Source organism: Haliotis rufescens, unplaced genomic scaffold (genome assembly GCF_023055435.1).
Source record: "Haliotis rufescens isolate VD_foot unplaced genomic scaffold, xgHalRufe1.0.p SCAF_19, whole genome shotgun sequence".
NCBI lineage: Eukaryota > Metazoa > Mollusca > Gastropoda > Lepetellida > Haliotidae > Haliotis > Haliotis rufescens.
In genome coordinates, this window is record NW_025963879.1 from 9,472,549 (window position 1) to 9,498,453 (window position 25,905).

Below are 25,905 nucleotides of genomic sequence, written 5' to 3' on the forward strand. Positions count from 1 at the left end.
CTTGTCACATGACTGTATGACTTGTCTGATCGCTGTGTGTATGACTTGTCACATGACTGTGTCTGACTTGTCACCTGGCTAATAACTTTTCACTTGGCTGTGTTTATGACTTGCCACCTGACTGTATGTAAGGGTAAGTGAGTGTGTTTGAGGGCAGTATTTCAGTAATATCACGGCGTGTGAAATTGTGGGAAGAAAACCCGATGTGATGTAGGTCTCAGACGTTTACCTCTTTGGTAAAACCAATGAACACGACTGTCATCATCATGGAAATATGTTAGGATATTGCACAATTAAATATATGTTCAATAGATATATAAACGTTATGTACTTTATTGACATTATCACATGACTCTGTTTTACATACTTCTACATGTATTCATTAGCACATCCACCATGCAAGTCATACAAACCATCACACATGGTGAGCATCAGCCAGCTCTTGTCTCAGCAAACATGTTTCAGAAGCCAACAGATATACACACATATATGTAAGTTAAACTTAGCAATGTCAGTGCATGTACCTTCACAATAACTATTTGTTCAAAACTGCACAAAACAAAAAGCACTAAGTATCACAGTAGTTTAATAGCGCCTCACACGCACAGTGCAGCCATACCGATCATTATTGATGGGTTTTAGGTTTAAGTGTTACGTACAAGTGAAAAACATAACTGCGTGTTGTTTTTGTACCATATCTGTAACATGTACGTTTAATGAATATGACAGACAGGTTACAGCCGTTGCTTCAATGGCTGTCAGCGTTCAAACGTATATCTGCCAGTCACTTGATTTTCATTATGATAAAATACAATTCGTATATGTGAATTATGTACAAAGTGTAAAAATAACAATATATTCTTCGTCTGTTCATAACTAACCTGTACAAAAAAATACCAAAATACTCTTTCTGAAATCATTCGTCACGTTGTCCATTTTGCCAATATAAAGAACATCTGTCAGATGCTTGTCGGGCCAATACCGGGAACAGACTATGTTCAGGTCAACAATACATGTGGTTCAACAACTGAACAACCAAATCCTGTAGCAGGTATATCCTGCAGTATCCTCTGTTTCCCCTTATAGTCAGTCACACAGGAGTTCCCTAACAAGGTTTCCGCCACTGTGTCGGGATGGCGCCGGTCATATCATCATCATCATCATCATCATCATACCTTGCTGTCTCACCAGTCCAGTCGGCTGCAGGGTTATGCCTGATTAGGATGTTTCCCTGTGGATATATATAAGAAGGTTTGTTTGTTTGTTTGTCGCCGCACTCAGCAATATTACATCCATATGCAGCGGTCTGTACATAATCGAGTCTGGACCAGACAATGCAATGAGCATCGATCCCCGCAATTGGGGGACGATGACATGCATCAGCCATGTCAGCGAGCCTGACCACCCGATCCCGTAAGAATGACAATAACAAAATAGTGTAGCTTCGCGAGGCTGCCAGGACACTTGTCCTTATCTAACAACTTATTTGTATACTTTCTTTGGACGTTTCCATTTATGACTGATGTTGAAGATCACATTCACCGTTGTCATAAAGGTTTTGACAATAATTAATACACATAACATGGGGTGTTGATCTCAATATAAACACAACTTCATAAACGCTTTGTAAACCATGTGACGTTGATTTATCCATTGCTTTTTATTTGGTTTCCAAGTTACATTTCATCAGCTGGGATGGGCTGTGAATTCTTCTTCTTGATTACTCAATAGTATAACTAAATATGATTTTATAGAATGCATTTTGGAAAACTGATATTGAAATAACGACATCAAAGAGAATTGATGCTTGATACAGAGGGAAAGAGAAATGTTCTTGACTCAACTTAAAGACCAATGCTAAAAAAATTGACTATTCGAAGTAGGATCTCTACTACTATAAATATTATATCTGAGGCTTGATTCACATTAATGGCATGGTCCTCAGATGCCTATGCGGGAGTCTGACACATATTAAAGATTATTATTTACATATCAATACTGAATGAAGAAATATTAATGGCTGCAACGGTGTTTCATTTTTTAAACATATTGAACTACATTCAAATTTACCACCGATGTCATTCGCCGACTGTAGGTCACAGTATGCAACGGGCATATATTTCTTGATACACCATCTGTTTACACGTGTGTACAATACCATACTTGTCCTAGTTAACATGATTGTTGCAGATGAGCGTGTATTCCGATGACATTTTCTGACAAAAGAAGTACGTTTCTCGACTTCATAAGATAGAGGTATATGTGTGAACCAGGGCTGTACTATGTAGTGTACATTGAAGTAACAAGACATGGCTTACACAAGTCAACGAATTAGTTAACTGACATTGACCAAAGCAAATATGACCAGCTACTTACGACAAGCACATTGCTCCGGACAAGACTGTCTAAGAAGTTCCGCCATATCTGGATGGGAACAGTCATCCCGACCGACCGTAGCACAATAATCATAGTCAGCGTACAGCTCCGGATTCCGACACTCCTCTGTGGAAGAAAACCTTCCAAATGCAGGAATTGCATTGATGTTTTATTTGCTTGTTTGTTGTTTAACGCCACAATCAGCAATGTTCCATCTGCACAACGGTGGTTTGTAAATAATCTAATCTTGACGAGACAACCCAGTGACTGATATCTCGAGCATCGATCTAGGCAAATGGGACACGATGACATGCATCAACCTAGTCAGTGAGGCTGACCTCCCGATCCCGTTAGTCGCCTCTTACGACAAGCATAGTCGACCCTAAAGACAAGCATGGAATGTTGTATTGATGTAACGGTGATAGCCACTTTTATATATTAATTCTAAAATAAACGTCAAAACTTTCGCATCACATTTTGTCTGCCTGGGATCAAAGGACGAAGACTACTCCATCTGACATCGCCAATGGCACAAACCTTGTAAATGTGATAAACCATAACAGTGAGAGTGAAGGCAATAATAGACTACTGCCAATATGATACACGATGAAGTAAACTAATCTTTGCAGTTTTGGAATCGTCAGTATTTTAATCGTTTCGTAAGATCTGATAGCGATTCAACCACAACATGCACGAGCTCAGTCTGAATGTGAAATCAAATGTGAAACATAAACATCCTTATACACTTAATTGCAATATACAATGTCAATATATTTTCTGAAATAATCCGTGTTTCTTACCTGTTAACAATGTCTGTGGAATAATTTAGCTTGACAATGCATCATCACTTAACGTCAATTGACTAACTTGTCTGTTCAAAATGACATAATATATATAATAGTAAGGAACATGTTCACAGTCCGTATGTCATGGGACCTTTCTTTCTCCTGCTGCAATTTTACCACTGTGGTTGGCCTTTAATTTTATCCGATTTATTTTCATATCTTTGCATATACCCATCATAAATAAGACTTGGTCAATTAACCTTGAGTTTATGGCTAAATATAGAAGTTGTTTTCTGAGAAACAGCCCATTAACAAAATCGAACCAATAGAGTACATTCAATTCTCATGTCAGGTACACATGTGGTATGTATGTCCAGGGAAAGGATGCGTGGAAGTTTGCACCCACAACGCTACATTACACTATTGTACTGGCTGTGTATTACATTAATCCATCAACATTTGTTCATACCTGATCATCACAGCTTGTGGTCAATATTAGCGATTGACATGTCTTTTGGGCTTGCTCTTAAGGATGTTTCAGTGATTAGATTTGTATCACCTCAGGTATTAATACATATACGTGTGTAACTCCATTCGATACTTACCACAGATACATGTGTTCACTGAATATGTTCGTTATGTTGTGTTACTACAGGGGCTTCTTGAAGCGAGAAAATAACATTACTAAGCACGAAAATGTCAGATACATTTTCAGACTAGCTGGTAACCCTTCCACTAAGCATTCGTACAATCCTGACTTCAGTACTTCATGTAGTCAGTGTGTGGTATATGGCAACTGTCTGAAACAACAGTGGCACTTACCATCACAATTTGGACCAAGACCATATGTACAACTGCAAGAACAGGTAGATCTTTTGAGAGTTCCATTGCCGATGTCCTCTCGGATGCACGTCTTCCGACAATCTGGGGAAATGGACAAATGCATAGAATAATCATGTTGTCAGAAAATACCTTCTTAGAACATGGCCAAGAATATTCCGTGTTTTTATTTATTCAAATAGTACCCGTGAAGATCCGGGTCAGAATAGGTCTTCAGCAACCCATGCATTCCGTAAAAGGCGACTATGCTTGTCGTAAGAGGCGACTAACGGGATCGGTTGGTTGATGCATGTCATCGTAGCACATTTGTGTGGATCGATTCTCATGATGTCAATCACTGGATTGTCCGGTCCAGACTTGATTATTTACAGACCTACGTCATATAGCTAGAATATTCCTGAGTGTAGCGTAAACCAACAAACCAACCAACAACCTTTATTTTAGTGCATTGAAATGAAAACGGGAAGAGTGAATCTATCACTGAATATTTCATAGAAAAATAATATATGACTCTAACTTACCACAAGTCCTGTAATCTGAATGCGAGCATGCAACTGAAGAAAGGTATTAGTTAGTATGCGAGCGATGTGAACAATAATAATGGGATTTTAAATTATTTGTGTAGCAGTGATGCGTAATATGATAAGATATGTTTCGATGCATTATGTCTATGTTATGTTATTTTTTAAAGTCACGTATAAGGTTTCGGTAAATATTGAAATATAGCTGTAACATTTATTAGTTATCCAGTTGCCATTTCCTTCTATGTTCTATGGTGACACTTACCACAAAGGTCACGATGACAGAACGATTGAGTGTCCCGGCATCGAGTACATGGTGTGCCCGCTTTGTACTTGAAGGAATCTGGATCTCTGTGACAGGCAAATCAAATACATTTCATATTCTTTGGGGATAAAATACTCAAATTCGAGTGATATGTGTGTGGTGGAAAATTGTAAAGTCAAAGTGTCAGTTTGAGAATCTGATCAGCATGTGGCGTTGTGGAGACATACGCTGTTTTTTTGCGGCTATGTGTGTTACTGTGAGGGATATCTTCAGTCTTAGCGGGTCCTTTGTAAAACCTTTGCGAATAGGTACAATAAACATTCAGCTTATATTTCCGGTGTAGCCCTTTGTGAACATCTGACTCTTAAAATCATTTTATTCAATCGTATATTGCTTTAATAATAATTGTGGTCGCATTCTATTTTGTGAACAGGAATGGGGAAAATTGTATCTAGTACTTAGGAAAACTACCCAAAGGATGTCTGTACAACAGCATAGGTTAGGTAAATGTTTCCGTGGGTGTATTAAGACACTACCTCAAAGCAGCAAGCTGTATTCTACTATCGACTATAAGGTACATTGAAACGTTTTCCAAATTTCAATGTGTTTTTCGAAATAACTGTGTTTTACACGATTATTTCGATTTCGCTTCGGCAAATCATTAGAAATATGCTACACAAACTACAAGCATATAAACAGAGGAAATGCGTATTTTGAAACTCCGAAAAGGCAAATGAATTCACTATGAAGAAAACTTTAAATGTAAAGAAAAAGAACCGAAAACTAATTCCGCGGCGGTAAAAATATCACCATCATAGTGAGAACATATTTACACCGGGGTTAGAATATTCGATTATTTGATTATTTTCTAAGCGTTGTGGAAAATATGACGATATATGTTTGGCAGAAAACTCGACGAATATAAACACAAAGGGAGTAGTATCAGATTCAGTACCACCAACACAGCTTGATTTGTGGTGCTACTCTATCACGTACAATGATCTCTTCTTTCAGGTCACAATGCGTGGATTTGACTGTTGAATATTGTGACGTTGAAGTGAGTGACTTTGGCTTTAACGCCGCATTGAACAGTCTTCCAGTTATATCACGGCGTGTAAGCTTAATGTAGGAGGCAAGACTAAGTGTTGCAGGTCTCAGACATTTACCACTTCGGTGAAACCCCCACGAGCACGGGTATGGTGCTGACAAACCTAGGAACATAATCGGGGCGATGTTCAAGTTTATTTTGTCATTTTGTCAATGACAACGTGGAGGTTGGATACTCATAAAATTTCTGAGATTCCTATACAATTTGGAAGATTCGATACTTATTTTTTTTCAAATCCGATACCGAATGAAATTTACAGTTTTCCAATCCCTGTCGGCTGACCATGGAATTTAATTACGCTTCTTCATGCAAACATAATGCTGTGTTGGAAGAACATCATGTTACCATTCTGCGAATAGTAACAGGGAATTTGAGACTTAATCCTTCTTCGTAAGCACATATAGAAGATCAGCATGTACACTTACCCCCCTTCGTATAAGCACATTAGAACATAGATAGGCTGCGATGTGCGCCGCGGACACATCTTCAAGCTGCACCCAACTCTCTCCCGATCCGCTCCCACCATCTACAATATCATACAGGATGGAAATATAGAACTTACACGATGGAAACATTGTCAGTGATGATTATTCCACTAAGTCACCTACCGACGTGCTGATATGTGTAAAAATGCATTGGTAGTCAAAATAAACACTTGTTAAAACCTTTTTGTAACATCTATATTTTCTATATTCATTCATACTGACACTGCACACAAATGTAATGCGCCGATGAAACGGTTAACTAGTAGCCAGCTATGTCGCATACGCTTTCACTTAATAATACATTTCCGACATAATAGAATCACGTACCGTATTGTGCGCTACCTAAGGAGGTTTCTGAAATGTCCGTCACCCCACTACCCAGCTACCACAATGGCTAGCACCTAGAATATCTTGAAATATACCCTTGTGTGCAACCCACATGGTGTATGTGGACCAGTGGTGTCTGTCCACACCTTTAGTCAGCAGGCAAAGCGTTGTTATATGCAATGACATCATTGTGAAGTCAAGAAACAACATCAGTTACAAAGGAATGTTTACTGTATGTTGTTCACTGTTAATGTTGTATTGTACACGGGTTTTTTTCAGCACACGGCCGATAATACACCAACTATTAGACGTCCACAATATTTATGTCAACATAATGGTGTTGTGGGGAAGTTCATTACAACTACGAAGTATCGTATGGACAAAAACGACATATCCAGTTTTATCCTAGACGTCTCCGTTTGTTTATAATAAATAACATAATAATACCAATTGTTAATTCATTGTCATTGTATGTTATTGACGCGTTAAATTATGTTTCCATTATTGAACGAGATAAAAACAGAACGCATAGTAGGCGTGAAACATAAAGCATACATTTCTATGTATTTCTTACACCCCCCGTAAAGGATTAATCAATGGCTTAACTAAATACACTCTCATTGCGTTTCTTCGTGACTTCAAGCTTAAGTACATGGTTGTCATTTTAACACATGAAAAACCAACATTAACTTAATATACTGAATTGCCATCGTAACTAACAAAATCACAAAAACTAAAATACGGCTTTGTACCTTGGCTGACTGCCTGTCACCGTGGCCAGCTGATCGTTCCTCGTCTTATCAGTCACTGCTTTCAAGATTCGAGTATTTACAGGCCCCCGATAAATGGGTGGAATGTTGCAGATTGCGACGTGATATAACAACATTCACTCGCTAAGTATTGCAATTAACTCACATCAAGTCATTGCAACGTGCACATGTTCGTTCGTTTATAATTAATATACTGCACAGAAACTGAAGGCAACAACATCTAGATGTTTTTATAAGACATCGGTAGCACTGCAGAACACAGCACAATAACATGAAACATTAATAACTACACCTCACTGAAGAAGGTAAGTGTGTATGCGAGTCGCAAGACTAAAACACGTATCCCATCACGATCTGTTCACACAATCATTAATCATAGATTGCAATCACGAAGGGCCATTATGTAATCCAGAACACACCTTAAACTGATGTGCAAACACATATTGATCCTCTCCTGAATTATTTCTAGAATTTTGTTTCATTCAGTGGCTTGTGCTAAAAATAGATGAAGTGGGATGGGAGGTTGTCGAATTGTATTTTATTTCGAGTATTCTATGTTAAGGCGACGTCCCTCGTGAACGTGGTTTCCGCTGAGGGCATGTCCTTGTTATCGATCAAGCAGGTGGCTCTTAAATCGGCCAGCAACCACTTCCGTGCTCGCTTGGTTTACATTAACAACATTTCCAAATCCTCTAATAGGCATCGAGGGAACTGTGAATAGTGACATGGATACGAGTGCGTGTGTACGAGAACCGCGTTCTTACACAAGGAAAATAATGCTTTACTGTTGCTTTATAACGCCAATAAACACTGCGCCATTCCTCGTCATAAGACCGAAAGACTACATAGCTGTACAAAATTGTTGTTTGTCATAACGACATATTCTGCTGTCGTCAGAAGCATCCTGTAGAGTGATTAATGAGGACATTGGTCACTCTATATATTTACTAACGCTTACGTTCACAGTGATTTACAATTTGACAAGGAATAAACAGTAATTATTGAGTCAAATTTATAGAACCACTGAAGAGTACATGACTAAACGATTTAGCCAAACAGATTATGAATAACAGATTTTGTTCAAACAAAAATAGTGATCACTCCAAAGATAACCTGTCATATACTATTACCTGATGGTCATACAATAGCAAAGAAAGAAGTATGAATGTGTTGTCCACTCACCGCGCGGTACCTGTTGCAGCTGTCCCAAGGTATACAGTCGGCAGCTTCTGGCACATAATGTCTGCTTTCCCGATGCCAGAATGTCAATATCTTGGTGACATTTAGCGCCCTATACCTTCCATAGTTAATCATTGGCATGAGGAAGTTGTCGTCATTGTGTACAACGTTTCTTGAACACGTCAGCATATTTTCAGCGTTTTGTTCCAAAGTCTGACTCCATACCTTCAATATTAAACCAAAAGTTTTTTTCTAATACCTCTTGCTTCTGTTTATGGATCATACATCATTTTCATTCAGTTAAGAATTATATGAGAGGTGTGTAAAAATATGGGTTTTGCATTTGACAATAGAAAACAGTTAAGTGCTTGCGTCTATCAGAATATAGGCGTGAATATGCAGGGAAGGTAATGTAAGCGTTAAAAATACTGAGTGTAGCCCATTATCTATTATCTAGTCATAATGCCCATTGTGAAGACCATTGTGTGTTTGGAGGTCAGATGTTATAATGTATGCTACAATGAAGAATAGCCTACGTCAGGTCTTGACTCCATGACTCAGACAATATAATTTTGCATTGTTGAAAAGAACGTGACTTCTTAGTTGATGCCGCTATTTAAGAATCTTGTATTCTGTACCTACGGTCTCGGAGCTATGTTAGACCATGATATTGATGTTGACCGGTAGGCAATTTAAATGCGAATTTTACTTAATAAACGTTGCGAAATACCTTCTAGTGGGTATTCAAGTATCTAAAGCAATATGATCATGACGGAGAGCCAGACGTATAACGACTAACGAAGGGTATTGAGAACTTGTATACATGACGCCATAATATATATATTTCATATATGGTTCATTTGAAATTAAATTGAAATGTATAGACTGTTTGGTTAAACTGACTATGTGCATTGCTAGGCCTATGAGTAGGTGGAACATATTAATGGACATGAGAATGCAAATACTCTGTTATACATCTTGAACGAGAGATGACTCTACAACGAACAGGGTGTTTTCATAAAATATATGAGATATCTCACCAGTTCATTCATGTTGGATATGTAAGGTCCATGTCCTCCTGTGGCGATGTCGTGCCGGAACCTGTTGTGTAGTGTAAGGATTTCTTCCCTTTGTAAACTGTTGAGCGACGTGCAGATTAAAGGCATCAGAACTGAAAGTTTACAGAAAACATACAGAGCCAAACAGACCGATTTCCATCGTGTGTTCCATGTTTCGAATAGGGATTCAAATATGCGTGTGAATGAAGCGAAGCCCTGACCTCGCTGTGTTTTCCAGATGTATTTGAGACTATATTGAATTACTTTAATAATTCGAAAAAAGTATAGTTCCCTCACACAGTCCATGTTTTTTACGACCGCTGGACATATGTTATGTTTAAAGTTTAAAACACATATATAATTATCATTGGTGTACACTAGCCGACTGCAAACAGTCGACACTTGTTTCTGTAAATGTTCATCCAAAGATCAACATATCGATATTGTGTTCGCTACAGAGTAGCCAAGCTATTAAAGCGTCGATATGCCTCGCCGAAGGCCAGTTATATTTCCCACATTGACACCGTGTGTGAAAACCTCAAGTCTGACAGTCTCAAGCATTCGTAAGCCAGAACAGTGTGTCTGATGAAGGCGGGGGCCGAAAGCTTTAGACTGTATATTTACGTATTATAATGTTTGTCACAAAGCCATGGTAACCGAAATGGTGTAAAAGGTGGCTTTAAATCCTCATCCACTCAATCGATTTAAACCCTAAATGCCATTGAATCATTCTTGCTTATGTATTTGACTGTTTTTGTTAATAAAAGTAATTCGCACCTATTTATTTTAAGTGAGGATCTATCATTTGCCCTCAACATAGATGTAAATAAAAACGTCAAAACCCTTTCCATATTCTTAAGAAATATCTACCCAATGCAGAGTCAATTGTACGTTTCCGACCAAATCACGAGCATGTGTTTATGAATCATTATCAAAAAGTGAATGGTACCAGGTGAGCGTATCCTGCCTCGCTGTTGGCACCCGTCGCAAACACATGCAAAGGCAAGTAAATTTTTTCACAAAAAAAACACGGGAACATATATTCAAAATAGGGAAATGAATAGGACACCATTTTTGTCACTGATGATTCAAATTTGGAAATGTCCTCCACATGTCTACCATAAAACCCTTTGAAAGCTTTACTGAGGGCTTGAATGTTGATCTTTGATCCATAGCTCTCAATATGAAACAGATGAGGCGGCCTCACTGGTCTCCTTTATTTCTAATTAAGGTGGGTCGATCAGTGGAAGGGACTATCTTTTTGTGGTTATTGAACGATATTGTTTTTCTGAGTAATCGTAAGATGACTTTTGATTTCATTTTTGACAAATTGACCTGAACCACTGAAGATAGATATTTAACTATATCTATGGCCACCATGTTTTATAGCAAAGCCCCATGGATCAAGGAATGAAGTTTTCGCTGAAGTTTGTCATGTGGGATAGTAGTGTACAAAGTTGAAAAATCAAATGTTTTGACAGAACTGAACTTGGTTCTTTTCTTAGATTGTAAAATCTCAAGCAAATCCTTTGCGCTTTTTGAGAATCCACATGGTATTAATTCCATTTGTCTCAAATACTTTTTGTGAATACAAAGAAAGTCCTTCCTTGATTATGAAGTATTATTGTTAATCACTGAGACTGGGATTTGGTGGTACATTTGCTGTACCCAGCAACATCTCTCATGTAGGACAGCCAGACTTTGGATGACAGCAGGCTGGGACAGAAGGGGTTTATTCACCACGCACTGACTTCAATCACTCTGAAAGACATCCAAGAGGCCTCTCTTCTCTTTTGGTCCATTTTTCGGATATCTTGTCTCATAACATTTATTGTGGATGAAATTGACTTCCAAACATGTGATCTATAAACCTGTGATAGAAACAATCCTCCTGCAATTGGTTACAGTGAGGCTGAAAATGTCCTGAAAATGTGGAAAAAACTGACGTTCTTCTTCTTGACAACCTCATTGTTTCTGAGTCACATTCATTTCCGACAGTGCTGTTAGTCGTTTATTTCACGGTTGTTTGTTCTCAAATACATATGAAGAGGTATGGTAGGGACAGTTACAGACAAATTGTATCTACTGTGAGGAGAGCTAACATAAGTCTCACAAAGAAAACACCTGCTCAACAAAACGAATTGCCCCACCTTCAACCTTGAACACAAAATGCTACACGGGAAGAGAATTTTGAAACAATCGTTTTTAGTTACCTGAGAATTCGATTGTGATATAAGGCCGGATTTATTCTATCAAACCTTTCTAGTTAATCCATTGTTTGTCAACATGGCTCCAATTTATCAGTTCGCCTTCTTTTTTTGTGAGTTTTCGTCAGTCGCTGTTGTGAACACTATGTTTAAGCGTAGGAAATGTCATCGCTCTCATTAGTCCTCAGACTATAAATAAACTTAGTTAACTAAACTACGATACGTTTATTTTCAAATATATTTTTAGTAAATGGTTTAAACATGTATTGATACTTTACCACGTTGTGTGCTCTTACTGTATTATTGTGTTAAAATTGTGTCTTACAGGCATTTTAGGCCGGACGATTTATCATTTTGCAGTGATAATTGTTTTAATTCCAGAGTAACATATGCCGTGTGACACATTAAGACAATACTACTTTATCTTGTCTCATCATCTTAAACATCAAACACTAAACCGGTTGAGGGGTCCCCTTTGTCTATGCATCGCCGTGTGTTCAAGTTCACAATTTCCTATAGAATGCCCCCAGGTTCATTCGATTCACTGATTACTCACGTTTAAATTTTGAATTTCCCGATGTTCGAAGTCGATTTTGGCGAATCAGAAGGAACGCTTTGTGTCCTACTGTGTGGGTGATATGACAGATGAAGTGTCGGGTGAGTTATGATTTGGAGGGGAATAAGTTTGAAGTTTAAGGAATGGAACATTTAGGCCCGATATCGTTTACGGTATCCTTCATCCTGTGGTGAGACCATACGCTGGTGTCATCACATACAATCTTGGGATAAAAAAATATCTTAAGATTTTTCCTGCACATTCTTGGAATATTCTCCTCTTCAAAGATTGTACAAAGGTGGGTCGTGCTGCCAGTGGATGGGTTGTTACCAGTTCCTTGTCAAACGGGTATCCTCATAGCGCCTAGAGGGGCGGCCAAAGAGACAGGCGCTTGTGTCTGAGATTCTAGAATGTCCGTCATGAGTTATTCCTAGTTGGTAAGGGCCATTATACATCATCACATTACATAGAGGTGTATTATTCCTGTTTGTACATGTGTATTGGTCATTCTTAGTTGGTATGGTCCATTATACATCATCACATTACATATACATGTAGGTGTATTATTCCATGTTTGTACGTGTGAGTTGGTCATTCTTAGTTGGTTTGGGCCATTATACATCATCAAATTACATATAGGTGTATTATTCCATGTTTGTACATGTCAATTGGTCATTCTTAGTTGGTATGGGGCATTATACACCATCACATTACATATACATGTAGGTGTATTATTCCATGTTTGTACGTGTGAGTTGGTCATTCTTAGTTGGTATCGGCCATTATACATCATCACATTACGTATAGGTGTATTATTCCATGTTTGTACGTGTGGATTGGTCGTTCGTAGTTGGTATGGTCCATTATACATCATCACATTACATATAGGTGTATTATAACATGTTTGTACGTGTGAATTTGTCATTCTTAGTTGGTATGGGCCATTATACATCATCACATTACATATAGCTGTATTATTCCATGTTTGTACGTGTGCATTGGTCATTCTTAGTTGGTAGGGGCCATTATACATCATCACATTAGATATAGGTGTATAATAACATGTTTCTACGTGTGCATTGGTCATTCTTAGTTGATATGGGCCATTATACATCATCACATTACATATAGGTGTATTATAACATGTTTGTACGTGTGAATTGGTCATTCTTAGTTGGTATGGGCCATTATACATCATCACATTACATAGAGGTGTATTATTCCATGTTTGTACGTGTGAATTGGTCATTCTTAGTTGGTATGGGCCATTATACATCATCCATTACATATAGGTGTATTATTCCATGTTTGTACGTGTGCATTGGTCATTCTTAGTTAGTAGGGGCCATTATACATGATCACATTAGATATAGGTGTATTATAACATGTTTGTACGTGTGCATTGGTCATTCTTAGTTGATATGGGCCATTATACATCATCACATTACATATAGGTGTATTATAACATGTTTGTACGTGTTAATTGGTCATTCTTAGTTGATTTGGCCCATTATACATCCTCACATTATATATAGGTGTATTATTCCTGTTTGTACGTGTGAATTGGTCATTCTTAGTTGATATGGGCCATTATACATCATCACATTACATATAGGTGTATTATAACATGTTTGTACGTGTGAATTGGTCATTCTTAGTTGGTATGGGCCATTATACATCATCACATTACATAGAGGTGTATTATTCCATGTTTGTACGTGTGAATTGGTCATTCTTAGTTGGTATGGGCCATTATACATCATCCATTACATATAGGTGTATTATTCCATGTTTGTACGTGTGCATTGGTCATTCTTAGTTAGTAGGGGCCATTATACATGATCACATTAGATATAGGTGTATTATAACATGTTTGTACGTGTGCATTGGTCATTCTTAGTTGATATGGGCCATTATACATCATCACATTACATATAGGTGTATTATAACATGTTTGTACGTGTGAATTGGTCATTCGTAGTTGGTATGGGCCATTATACATCATCACATTACATATAGGTGTATTATAACATGTTTGTACGTGTTAATTGGTCATTCTTAGTTGATTTGGCCCATTATACATCCTCACATTATATATAGGTGTATTATTCCTGTTTGTACGTGTGAATTGGTCATTCTTAGTTGATATGGGCCATTATACATCATCTCATTACATATATGTGTATTATAACATGTTTGTACGTGTGCATTTGTCATTCTTAGTTGTTATGGGCCATTATACATCCTCACATTACATATAGGTGTACTATTCCATGTTTGTACGTGTGCATTGGTCATTCTTAGTTGATTTGGTCCATTATACATCATCACATTACATATAGGTGTACTATTCCATGTTTGTACGTGTGAATTGGTCATTTTTAGTTGATTTGGTCCATTATACATCATCACATTACATAGAGGTATATTATTCCATGTTTGTACGTGTGAATTGGTCAGTCTTAGTTGGTATGGGCCATTATACATCATCACATTACATAGAGGTATATTATTCCATGTTTGTACGTGTTAATTGGTCAGTCTTAGTTGGTATGGGCCATTATACATCATCACATTACATAGAGGTGTATTATTCCATGTTTGTACGTGTGAATTGGTCAGTCTTAGTTGGTATGGGACGTCGTACAGCATCAAATGAGATAGCACGAAATGTATTCCATACCATCTGTCGCTTAATACAAGACATACTGTCACGCGAGATAAAAAATTAGCAATGATCATAAAATTCTATTCCCTATACTACCTTCCCTTCTCTATATAAGACATATTAGTGTCTAGAAATAGTTGTATGATGATAATTATGAACGAATTTGGAGAACAAACACTACAACTGGCATTGAAGAATGAAAGTATGAAAGTAGAGTTCAAGACCGCCGACGACAGGGGTAAGATGGGAAATTTCGACGATTTTGGTTTCGACGATTTTGGTTTAGTAGTGCGTGGTACCGCCATGTGTTGCCAAACGTGTATTCACTGGACTGATTGTGAGTCTCCCAGTTGCGCTTTGAAGGAGTCCGTCCCACTCCTCTTGCAGCGCCTGTTCAGACAACTAGGATGGCGGTCTATGTTATTGAAGCACACGTCTCCCTATCATGTCCCAGACGTGTTTAATGAGGGAAAGGTTTGGGCTCATTGCTGTCCATGGCATTCTGTGGATGTTGTGCTGCTGGGGGTGAGCACTGACGATCGGGCGTTGCCGTCCTAAAAGACGAAACGTCGATCCACACGACATGCAAATGGGACAACAAAGGGTGTGAGTAATTAGTTGTCCCGACAGTTCTATCAAGCGACCCTTCCTTGCACAATATGGTGTGGGGTTCGCGCAGTCATCGTCATGCCAACCCACGCCATAAGCGATCCACCGCCAAACCTGTCAATAGATCTCATGTTGACATTGGCTTGACGTTCATTTCGACGTCGCCAAACACGACCACACCCACCAAGGAAGTGTATAGTGAATCGGGACTCATCAGAAAACATGAGACCCGTGAAGAATATGTCTTCAGCAACCCATGCTTGCTGTAAAAGGCGACTATGCTTGTCGTAAGAGGCGACTAACGGGATCGGGTGGTCAGGCTCACTGACTTGGTTGATGCATGTCATCGTATCCCAATTGCGTGTATCGATGCTCATGATATCAATGACTGGATTATTTACAGACCGCCGTCATATAACTGGAATATTGCTGAGTGCGGCGTTAAATAACAACCGACAACAACGGAAACATTTGACCAGCGACGATTACCTCAGTTTTGATGTTGTGTACACCATTGACGTCTGTTTGCAAATAAGATGATTTGTAAGGGGCTGTACAACACGTGGCCGTCGAGCGCGGAGATGAACTCCATTAAGACGATTTCTAATCGTCTGACCCGTACCTCTTACTCCAGTAACCAAATGAAAGTTTGCCGCAATTGTTTGAGCATGATTTAGTAGAGCCTGGTCAATCGATCCTGTGCTCTTGTTGATCTGGGACGCCCTGAACCGCATCGGGTCGATCGTCAACATTATGGGTTTGTTGGTACCTGTTCCATAGTATGCAGATCACGGAATGTAAAACAGTGAACGTATCGGCCACTGTACGTTGACGTCTGCCAGTTTCTACAGCCAGTAGACGACCCGCGCGTTGCACACGCCGCATCGCTAGTTCATACACAACAATGAATATAATCAAGTACTGTATGATTAGCAGAATAAAAACAATTGACAGAAATAATGGTCCACGGGGATTAACCGACTTCCTTGAAAGTGTCAAAATCAGGAATGACACCCTAGGCACGTGTGTTGCGCAGGATGTGTTTTGATGTTACGTTTTACAGACACGAACGTTCTTGCACTGGATGTTTCTCGTCACCAGTTACCTTTGTTATAATACTTGGTATTAAGATTTATATTTCATTTTCCCCTACTTTTTATGTTTATGTATATAATGGTAGCCCTCTCCGTGTTTTTACTCTAACTATTTTATTGATGATGAACGCCATCTTTTACTCAACTATCCTTAATATACTGAGTCAAACTTCACATTTTTAAAAGTAATCCCACATATGATATACAACGGACAAATGTGTCAGAGAAGGTAATTTTTAATCATTAATGTCCAAAGAAGGATTTTAATTAACGGTGGTAACCATAATTTGTTCCAAGCACCTAGGGTATTCGGTAATTACATCAACAGTTTAAATCATAAGTCCCAAGCACGAGAATCTGATGGCACACAAGTTCAGTAGCGTGTATGGCAACCATGTGCGTTGACAACTGCCACACAACGCCTCCGCATGGACCTTGTGATGCTTGTGAACACATGATTGGGAAGACGACGCCACTGTTGCTGCAAAATGGTGCCAAGATCTTGCAAATTCTATGGTTGGTTCTGGAGAGTGCGCAGACTTCTGCCAAGAGCATCCCAGACGTGTTCGATGGGATTGAGGTCGGGAGACCTTGACGGCCAGTTCATGACGTTGACTCCCGCATTCTGAAGGAAATTCCTTGTCAAAATTGCTGTGTGGGGTCTGGCATTGTCGTGTTGGAAGATCAAACCGGGTCAATGTGCTGCCATAAAAGGCAGAAGTTCTGGTGCCAGTACCTAGTCGCGGTAAGCAGCAGCATTGAGGTTGCCACGGATGACAAGAAGCCTGGAACGTGCATTGCCACAGAAATGACCCCACACCATGACACTTCCGCCTCGAAATCTGTCAACTTCCTGTACACAACACTGGGCGTAACGTTCATGACGGCGCCTCCACACCCTCGCCCTACCATCAGCAAATCGAAGATTAAATCGGGATTCATCACTGAAGACTACTTGATTCCATTTCCTCCGAGTCCATCGTAAGTGTCGCTGTGCCCACAATTGACGTTGACGTCTGTGTAATTGGTGAGAATCGGCCCGCAGTATGGCCGTCCTGCTTGAAGGTGAGCAGTTCTCAGACGGTTTCGAACAGTTTGCGCACTCAGTCTACCCCTAAACAGTTCATTTCTGGTTGATGTAGCCGTCAAAAATCGGTTACGGAGGTGACCTAAGACAATCTGACGATCCTCTGCATGTGACGTCACATTTGGTCGACCTGGCCGAGGGCGATCAGCGATGGTACCCGTTTGCTGTAGACGCGTCTGTAAATCATAAACAGTCCGTCGACTACAACCCATCGTCCTTGCGACTTCAGCTACGGACGTTCCCGTCTGCAACATGCCGATGGCACGTTCACGTTGCACATTTGAAAGGCGTGTCATTATAAATGGCCGTAAAGACTTTTGTTTTCTTGTGTTTTTCTTTTTTTTGTTAATGACTGCTAACAAGTATGGCTGAAAACACGTGCGGTATTATGGCCACGTGACCAGTTGCACGTGAAAAACCACTTTTGACATTATAGTGCTGTGCACATGATTTTGATCGATTCACCTGCACAAAGACGGGTGTTATCTGAAGACAATACGTGGCCATTACTGTTTAAATACACAATAAGGGCCCACAATGATAACTGGTCAAAATGTTAAAATTTTAGGATTGTGAAGTTTTTAATTTGGTTCAGTATATAAAGATGTAAGAACTTGTCTATTTAACAAGTGTAATAAACTTTTGTGATAACTTCGGTAAGTTTACTGAGAAGGAAAAGTACAGTTTGTTTTATCCAGCCCTTATGTGTGTCTTCTAACAACCGAAACCTGCTTATATATGCTAAAAATGAAATCTCAGTTTGTACAATGTCGTATAATATAACATGTAATGTTTCACATTTTAGGATGTACAGTTAATGTTTAACGTATGTGTACGCATCCTACGCATGCGGTTTTACCCGTAAATAGACTATTTTAATTCCGTGTGGAATGGCTCAATTATTGTATTGTAGTTGTGTATTTTTATGTTGATTAAGGTGAGGCTCAAATAAAATCTATGTCTGTCTGTCTCTACCCACATTGATGAAACTTGTAACTTATTACTCTGCAGCACGATAACCACAGTGTGAGAGAAGAGGATGTTCATATGAGATGCAGGTCAATATGGGACAACCTTAAAGTTACTGACATTCCAGAATCTCAGACACAAACTTCTTCACATCAATGTGAGGGAGTACGGAAGGATCTTATTAAGAATGAACCAAAGTTGAACCAAAGTTGGACAGTGATCATGGGGTCCATCGCATTAGGAGATACCTCCGACCTGGGACGGGTGGCAAGCTACGTCAAATGAGGTTTCCAAATTCGTGTCCTTGTGCCGTTGGTGTAAAGACGAAAGATGTAAAGACAAGAAGGCCCACATCACTGTAGACAAATATTTTGCAATCACTCGTCAACAAATGTCTACCATCCCACAACCCACAACCCACAACCCACAACCTACAACCCACCACACACACACACACACACACACACGCACGGTCACGCACGCACGCACGCACGCACGCACGCACGCACACACACACACACACACCAACCCAAGACTCATACGAGGTTACAAGTCGCTCAACAAAATCATCTGGTCTCTGCTTCAAAACGACGTAACTTCTCGTGAAAGATTATGAACCCCGAGCATTTCTGATCAGGCGTCGGAACACGCATGCTAAAACCTGTTCATTCCACTGCATGTTCTCAACACTCTCAAGAGAGATGTCTGTTGCACTGGCTATGTGAATATTGGTGAGTAGCCTATCATCCATAATCTTTTTATATCAACAAGCAAAGGAAGGTTGACATCATGTCCGTATGAAGGCTGTTGGCGTTAGCCCCTTCAGTTGGAGATGCTTGATGACAGCTCGGTAGCCAATTTTGTTCATTTTCATCAACAGAGAATACCTAGTTACTTTGATACCTACGTATACATGCTGTCTGGTTGAGTATTTAGTTTAAATGCCGCCTGTAAACATTAGAAGTATTTAACTTAATACACGCGAACTGTGTACAACTGTGCATCTTTCTTAGTGGGGCTCGGAACTGTTGCAGCCACCCTTCATATACACATGCACAAAAGTTAAGCGTCACCCACCATATTTGTGAGCTGTTACTTTTGGCACTTAATGATTTACGATCGTTATAAGCCGTATATGTAAACCTCATGTGATGCAAAAGTTGTCCCAAAGCAAGTTTATCTTGTGTTCCAAAAGAATATGAGAAGAAAGGAATTTTACCGAAGACCAGAAATTGAAGGATTAGAAAACATTGAAAAACTTGTTTGTCATGTAACTGTCATGATATCAGCAGACCATATCAGGTGTCACATAGACACCATAGGGAGTGCAGAGTCTATTGCAAGACAGAAACGTCAGTAACGTGTGTATGATCCACGGACATTGACCACAGCTTCAACCCTACGCCTCATACTCATTACAAGTCGTTGAATGCTTCTCTGAGGCAAACGGATCCATTCTTCATGAAGTGCGGCTTCAAGTCCAGCGAGATTTTGAACTGGGGGATCACGATGTCTGATTTTCCGGCCAAGATTGTCCCAGAGATGCTCAATCGGATTAAGATCCGGACTACAGGCCGCCCAAGGAAGAGTGGCAATAGCTTCTTGACGCAAATAAGTCAAAATTGCCCGAGATCTGTGTGGTCTAGCATTGTCGTCCATGTAAACAGGTCTTGTCTGAAGAGGATGGTTGTCAAAATGAGGGACTACCACTGGAAGAAGAACGGCATCTAATTGTTTGCCGTTCAGGTTTCCACGAATTGTCACCAGCGGAAGTTCGCAGCCGAAGGAAACACAACCCCACATCATGACAGACCCCCCGCCACATGCTAAGGTCTTCTGGGTGTTCCTTGGTGCAAAACGAGTGTTACGTTGCCTCCAAACACGTATTCGACTATCAACAGTCCGTAGCAGCATTCGACACTCGTCAGACCAATGGATCCTTCTCCAGTTGGCCAAGTTCCATCGACTACGGGCACGACACCATATCAGACGATTCCGCATGTGCCTCTCAGTCAGTTGAGGACGTTTTACTGGTCTTCTGGCGTTATAACCTGCCGCTCTGAGGCGACGCCTTACGGTCATCGTCGAGAGTCTCTGATGGGTAATCCACTGCTGTCTTAAGTCTGCTGAAGTGGCAATTGGTGTTCGTCTGACTATCCTGAAAAGACGTCTATCCTCTCTGTTAGAGGTCTTTCTTGGCCTACCAGACCTATGCCTGTCATTGACATCATTGGTTTGACCATGTTTGACAATCAAACGAGTGATAACACTGTGGTGACGACCCATTTGTCTTGCAATGGCCTTGCATGACATGCCAGCATTTTTCATGCCTATCACTTGCCATCTTTCAGCGTTCGTTAACTTTCTCCTCACCATGGCTGATTTTCAACCTCTATTGGAAGGGGAATCTCACACAGGAGCAAAATGCAACCACGGGTCTGAAACTTGAATTTCACTATTTATAGGGTAGGGAAACTGCAGCAACACGTAAAGCACACTTTCCTTGTGGTATCTGGACAAATTTGGGTTCATGAAACTATGGAAGCCTAATTCAGTCATACATCATCATATTTCGTAAAACGTGAAATCAAGAGACTATGAATATGGTGGCGCTCAACTTTTGTGCATGTGTATATTTCAAATTGCTTGTAGCTTCATGTTTATGTTAAACAGCATTTATAATGAAAATGTGTATTTTTGACCGGTGACTTAAATACGGAACTAAAACTGTCTGACTGACTATTTATCTGTCTTCGTCGTCATTATGTTTGATCAATGATATGAATACTCTATACCCTTATGCAGACGATGTGATAAAATGAATGCCAGTAGTTTGTGCGAAAATATGCTAAAAGTCCTTGCAATAAAAACAAATAGTGTACATAAGATCTTCTTTATGTTCAATTCTTTATTTCTGAACATGAGACTAGTGGTTCATATACAAGTATATCATAGTGTAACATCAATAACATGTCCGGTTTGTACATGTATAGGATATTAGCATTTGCTTGTACTTTGATTGCATGCCAATATGTTTGTCTTAAGCTTTGAACGGATTGAAAACAGCATCACATAAACAGTCGATTGTACTAACCCGTATGTTTCAGAGAATGAGATACACTGGAGTACTATACCATATGAATAATTCGCTATTGAGGTTTATTACGAAAGATCAATTGTTTTGTTATCATGGTAAGGGGCAGAGAGGCATTAGCTGATAACCCCTTGTATTGTAGAAGGTGAGAAGGGTCATTTTATGGGGGAAAGAATCCATGGTATAGTATACAGAGAAGTTGGGGATATCTAAGAATGACAACAGATCTGATAAATGTGCAGATGTGTTTAATATTGGTAATATTAAAAGTTTTAAGTTTTGTTTTAAACATATTTTATTGACATATATGGTCAACGGGATTGGGCAAAAGTTATCCAACTTAGGTGGCCCTTTCCCTACTCTATATGTACAGACATTGATTAGACATATATATACACATATATACACACACATACATATACATACGTATAAAGAAATGCATACATATACACATAATCATATATACACATAATCATACATAATCATACATACTCATACATACATACACATACTCATATACATATGCACATATTACATTTATAGTAACAAAGAGAAATATATTTACACAAGAACATAAACATAATGTTTGCAAGAATAACATAGACATACATACGAATTGACTATATAAACACAATTTATTTGTATATACACATAAATCCAAAATACATGCAAGACTACATATATAATTACACAATCATACATACACTTATATACATGTACATATATGCACACATACACACACTACATGTACATACATACGCATATACCCTTGTAAACGCATGCATACATATATACATACACATACACATACACATATTTAGACACATACACCAGGATATACATACCCGTAAACATTTTGCTTACAGAAGGAGGTAGAGACACCCATGTATTCATATACATGCATGCAGTTTATACACTCATGGCGTAATTAATAATAAGTGGTCGCAGAGCGATATTCTGTATTTATGATAAAGGGTTATTCGAATCTATTAGTCGACAGTATGTATTTTTGAACGCTGTTGAAGATGAGGTTATTGTGACTTTCAGCTAGGGATACATCAACGTAGAGAATATTTTCTATTGTACATGTAGTTCCAGCTTTTATAATGTTAGCGAACATGATATTTCTTGGAATAGTGTAATTGGGACATTCAAGAAAAATGTTTATGTTGTTTTCACATGGGTTTCCACAAGAGCAGGACAAAGAATTAGATAAATTTACTTTAAAGAGGTCTGCATTTAGGGAACTGCAAGAATGCCTTAGGCGTGTATGTAAAATATTAGCTCTTCGGTTGCCGGTTGAGAAGTATGGAGGTTGAGCTGCAATGGTTGTTTTAATCATATGATTAAAATTTGATAATCATGTTGCACTTCTGTATTCAGGGGGTAACTCATTCCATAATTTGAATGAAGAAGGTATAAATGATTGCTGGTATGTAACTGTTCGTGCATGCGGCAAATTCAGATTGTTCTGATTTCGTAACTCATATCTACTAATAATTGATACTTTGGGTGGTAACGTGTCATGTAAATACGATGGACATTATTAACAATACTGTAGATTGTACAAAGTTTTTTTATTTTTCCTTCTATAAGATAGTGATTCCCATCCTGTCTCAAAATATAAACTCGATCTTAAGGAGAATTTAGGGAGACCTGTTACTATGCGAGCGGCTTCGAGTTGAATCATTTCAAGTTTTTCGGAGTTTTCTTGACTGCAGTTATCCCATACCTCTGAAGCATATTCTAATATAGGCCTTATGATAACAAGATAGATTTTGAACATGGTTGGTCTGTCAAGTAAATATTTAACGGTTCTTAACGAACAAATCATTTTGGAAGCTGAGCGGCAAATGTTAGCAACGTGAGTTGTCCACTTTATATCATGAGAGAGAGTAACGCCCAGATGTTTGTGCGAGATAGATGCGCTAAGTGCGGTATTGTTATAAATAATATCTGCAGTGCGGTTTTTACAATGAGTGAACAGAATAAATGTTGTTTTGTCCGGGTTAAACTTAACTAGCCATCTATTGGCCCAGGTATTGAGAAGCTCTAGATCACTGTTTAATCTGTGTTCTATCATTTGTAAGTGAAGAGATGATGTACCAATGGAAGTATCGTCTGCAAAAAGGCGAGTAGAATTCACTAGATTATCAGCGAGGTCGTGAATGTAGACTTAAAACAAAAAGGGACCTAATACCGAGCCCTGGGGGACACCGGCTCTGGTGAATTTCAAAGATGTAAAGCTGCCATTTACAAAAAACTTTTGTCTCCTCTGACTAATATAGTCTTCTAACCATAGTAATAGCTTGCCCGTTACACCGTATTTTTGTAATTTATGAAGTAATCCTTTATGCCAAACTCTGTCAAATGCTTTCGATATATCACAGAATACCATACAATAGTATTCGTGCTTGTCAACAGATGAGACAATATCATTATAAATTTCTATTAACTGTGAGGTAGTAGAATGTCCTGGTACAAAGCCGGATTGATATTTGTACAGGAGACTATTCATATTGAAATAGTTGTATAAGCTTTTAAAAACTAATCTCTCCTGTAGTTTTCCAAGAATAGATAACAAGCTAATTGTAGTTTGAGGGTAAGTGCTTTGTCACCTTTCTTATATAATGGCATGACGTGAGCAAGTTTCCAGTTTTCTGGAAAGATTGCTTCTTTTAAAGATCGATTGAAAATTATACATAATGGGATGGCCATACTGTCAGCCAAGGGTTTTAAAAGTCTAGGGTTTATATTATCTGGTCCGCTTGATTTATTGCATTGTAGTGACTTTATGAGATCGCTTATTTCTGATTCAGTAACTGTGATATCCGAGAGAGAGGTTTCACAACGTTGACTGAAATCCGGAAGTGGCTGATTGCCGTCATCAACATCACAAATAGAAACAACATAATTATTGAGTACATTAGCCTTTTCGACATCGGTAAATGCTGTGGGTTTATTAAGGTCGGTACACAGAGGGGGGATACATGCTGGTGAATTAGCATTTTTGATGATGAATTTCCATAATTTCCAGTAGTTGGTACTGTTTTAGTTCAGATGTGTTTCCAACAAGCCGTTAAATGTTTCTATAGTATTTTTCTTTGGCTATCTTTTTCATATTATTAAATTTGTTTCTTTGCTTTTTGTAATTGACAAGATCGCTTAATTTACCAGTTCGTAATGCCTTTTTTCGATAGCGGTCTCTGGAGCGACGCTCCCTTCTGAGCTCATTATCGAACCATGGTTTGTCCGTTGGGCGAATAGTTACACACTTTGAGGTTATATAGTCGTGCATGTAATTTTTTAGTTGGGAGTGGAATTTGTCACACATTTCATTAACGTCCGTACATCGAATGTGTTGTAATTCGTGCTGCTTCATTTATAATACTGCGTAAGTTCTTGCGTGTTATTATGTCACGTAAGTGGTGATTATTCGTATTGAAAAGATCTTCATTTAGGTCACCAACAAGTACGATGTCACGGGATACATCAAGTGCAGTTTCTATCATATGCAGTAGTATAGGTAATGGGGGTTCTGGACCACTTCCACTGGAGCAGGATTCATATACCCATACTGCTACTACAGATGGAATTTTTTATGCCAAAATGATTATGCGATTCAATGATAGTCATGAGATTAAGTTAAATTGACCACCACCTGGAGCCAATGATATAAATTTTTATAGGTAATAGGGGTTCTGGACCACTTCCACTGGAGCCAGATTTATTACCTATACTGCTACTACAGAGGGGATTTTTTATGCCAAAATGATTATGCGATTTAACGATAGTCATGAGATGTATTAAACGAAACATCAATATTAATTAATAATGAATAAAATTTACTATAGCCCACGAGGATATTGGAAAGGTATAGGAGCAATAAAAAAATTAGCCACCGCGG

General features: G+C 38.9%; 1 protein-coding gene across 1 annotated transcript in view; it reads right to left on the minus strand.

Annotated features, from left to right (window-relative positions):
• Positions 1-404: 404 nt before the first annotated feature.
• LOC124113319 (cysteine-rich venom protein natrin-1-like) overlaps positions 405-25,905 on the minus strand; it is a 55,269-nt gene continuing 29,768 nt past the window's right edge. The window contains exons 2-9 of the mRNA XM_048398844.1: positions 9,697-9,827; positions 8,660-8,881; positions 6,321-6,421; positions 4,788-4,873; positions 4,523-4,555; positions 3,984-4,085; positions 2,377-2,502; positions 405-1,231 (exon numbers count right to left, since the gene is read on the minus strand). Of these exons, the coding sequence (XP_048254801.1) occupies positions 1,209-1,231; positions 2,377-2,502; positions 3,984-4,085; positions 4,523-4,555; positions 4,788-4,873; positions 6,321-6,421; positions 8,660-8,881; positions 9,697-9,827 (824 nt within the window). The 3' untranslated portion in view covers positions 405-1,208. The remainder of the gene's footprint in view (positions 1,232-2,376; positions 2,503-3,983; positions 4,086-4,522; positions 4,556-4,787; positions 4,874-6,320; positions 6,422-8,659; positions 8,882-9,696; positions 9,828-25,905) is intronic.